This window comes from Penaeus chinensis, chromosome 10, assembly GCF_019202785.1.
Source record: "Penaeus chinensis breed Huanghai No. 1 chromosome 10, ASM1920278v2, whole genome shotgun sequence".
In the NCBI taxonomy this organism is placed as follows: domain Eukaryota; kingdom Metazoa; phylum Arthropoda; class Malacostraca; order Decapoda; family Penaeidae; genus Penaeus; species Penaeus chinensis.
Window position 1 is genome coordinate 22,443,986 of NC_061828.1, and position 2,500 is coordinate 22,446,485.

General features: G+C 32.7%; 1 protein-coding gene across 2 annotated transcripts in view; it reads left to right on the forward strand.

The window, feature by feature from the left end:
• LOC125029804 (protein shisa-5-like) overlaps positions 1-2,410 on the forward strand; it is a 29,270-nt gene extending 26,860 nt beyond the window's left edge. For both annotated transcript variants that reach the window (XM_047619966.1, XM_047619965.1), the window contains one exon: positions 1,628-2,410. Coding sequence is in view for 1 of the 2 variants with exons in the window: in XM_047619965.1 (XP_047475921.1) it covers positions 1,628-1,689 (62 nt within the window). In the remaining variant the exon portion in view is untranslated. The remainder of the gene's footprint in view (positions 1-1,627) is intronic.
• The last annotated feature ends 90 nt before the right edge of the window (positions 2,411-2,500 follow it).

Genomic DNA, 2,500 nt, shown 5'->3' on the forward strand with positions numbered 1-2,500 from the left:
AGGTTGCGTCACCCCGGCCCACAGCCAAGTTTTCCCTTGACCGCATGATTACATCACCTGGCCCTCCAGCCAAATGTTTTCATGACGTGATGGTCACATCATCTGGATCGCAGGGGTTAATTGTGATGAAGATACATGGATATTGGCAAGAACAATTCACACTTCCTTTAGGAAATGGACGTTGAATGAACTGGAGCTTAGCTTATGCATCATAACAGAGCAGTCGTCCTAATATATTTTTGTTTACACTTTGGTGACACATATCACTTGGGTTTAACACTTTATTTCTTGGTCTCTGCTTATATCTGCATGATTTTGCATGCTTTATTACACCACAAAATATGTAGATCGTTGTTGAAAATATTAGGCCATGTGAATATCTGACATTGGTAGATTTAATATTCTCATTATCAGTAACAATCATACTATATATTACATTATCATTTCAGTCTCTAGAATTTATTGTACATACATCTTATGCAAAGTATCTGTCTATGTAGAAAGTAATGATTGCATGACAAATTGTTATTACATCTTGTCAAATCCAGTTTTCTGTGAAAGCAATTTTAGAGAGCAGGTGATGTTAGTCATAAGTTATGTAACTGTTATTTCCTAGATAAATAACAATGTAAGGAATGATAAGTCATAAATGTTCATTCATCACTCTCTTCTCATTTCATATTTTTGCTAGGAGCAATTGGTTAAATTGCCTCGTTCATAGTTTTATTTTAGGTAACACAAAGGAAGGGAAAAAAATACTGTGTTAAGGATAGAAAGTCTGTATCATTTATCTTGGGGTTAAATAGAGTCATGAATCCATGATTTTCTACTTGTCATGATAATGGTTATTTGGCAATATAGTTGTTGTGCTATAGTTTGGTAAAGGTCATTCTTGTCATACATTGAAATTATAAATCTTAAATTCTTCATTTGTCAGTTTGTTTTCAATAATCTAGCATTTAGCTTCTTCATTTCCTAAGTTCTTCCCACTAAAGTAATTGCTAAATGTGAACTATAAGTACTTTTTTGCAATTTGAATATCATAGTGTTTATTAAAATAAGGGATTGCATGCCCAGGAGACTAACAGCAGTGCATAATAAGTGTTCCTTGGTACATTATTACAATCTTTTGAATATCCCATAAATATGACATATATCAAATGTTTACCAGCTAACAAGCATTTTGTACTAGAATTCAGTTTAGTGGAATATAGATTGGAGAGTTAATTTACAAATTATTCAGATATTATGACTTTTACAGAGTTTGAAATGTAAGCATTTTAGATTTAATGTTTTGTTGATTGTTGTTTGTTATTTAATAAAATCAGTAGTGAGCACTATTGTGTTACAACCTCATGTTATATTGTAATATCCAAGATTTTGATATTTTAAAGCCTGAAACTAGATTTTAGATAAAACTTTGCTCATGTTTATGATAGAATTGTAAAGTAAATTTTGAAATATTTTGAAACTGTATTTCTTAACATTATTGGATTTTTTGTGTATTTATAATTTTCAAAGGATTATTTTTGTTTATTCTACTTATTTTCATAAATATCCACTAGTGTATGTTTTTGAGATGTCAAATAATATATATTGATTGTCTTGTTCTGATTTTATCCAACAGCTGACCAGCCACCTCCCTACTCAGAGAAGCAGCTAGCATATAACCCTAATTACCAACAGTGATATTCTTCAGCAGCAAGAGACAACATGATCTGTGTGTTCCAAACTGTTCTCTATAATTATTCTTTGTATCTGTGTTGTATTGCATACTGAATATTAGATGTGTAATCTCCATGTCAAGTGTACTGATTGCTGTTAGCTCTTATAGCAATATGACTGTCAGTAATTAGATTTTTTGATATTTAGAATGAATTACTTTTATTAATGAGAGTCCTAATATCAAATTTTCAGTAAAAAAATATCTCTGTGATTGTATAAAGCTTTAGCAATAGAAAATAAGGGGAATATTTTATTGCTGTTAGATTACTCAATATATACCCTTGGGATCAGACAAAAATCTTTGGGATCTTTTCTTTAACATACTGCAGGCAGACTGACATTAAAGAGAAGAATAGGCTGGAGGTATTACTATTTCTCTTTTTCACTTGGTGATTGTATTATATATATACACAATACACAATATATAACATACACATATATATATGTAAAGAAACACACACTTGCATGCACACATGTGCACATTCTCACACACATACATACATACATACATACATACATACATACATATACACATGCAAACTTAATGCAGAAATTACAATCTAGGTGAGGAAAGTAATTTTTTTTATATATACCCCCCTCTCTCTCTTTCAACCCTCCCCCTCCCCCTCCCCCTCCCCCTTGCTCACTCTCCCTCTCAACCCTCCCCCCTCCCTCTCTCTCTCTCTCTCTCTCTCTCTCTCTCTCTCTCTCTCTCTCTCTCTCTCTCTCTCTCTCTCTCTCTCTCTCTCTCTCTCTCTCTCTCTCTCTCTCTCTC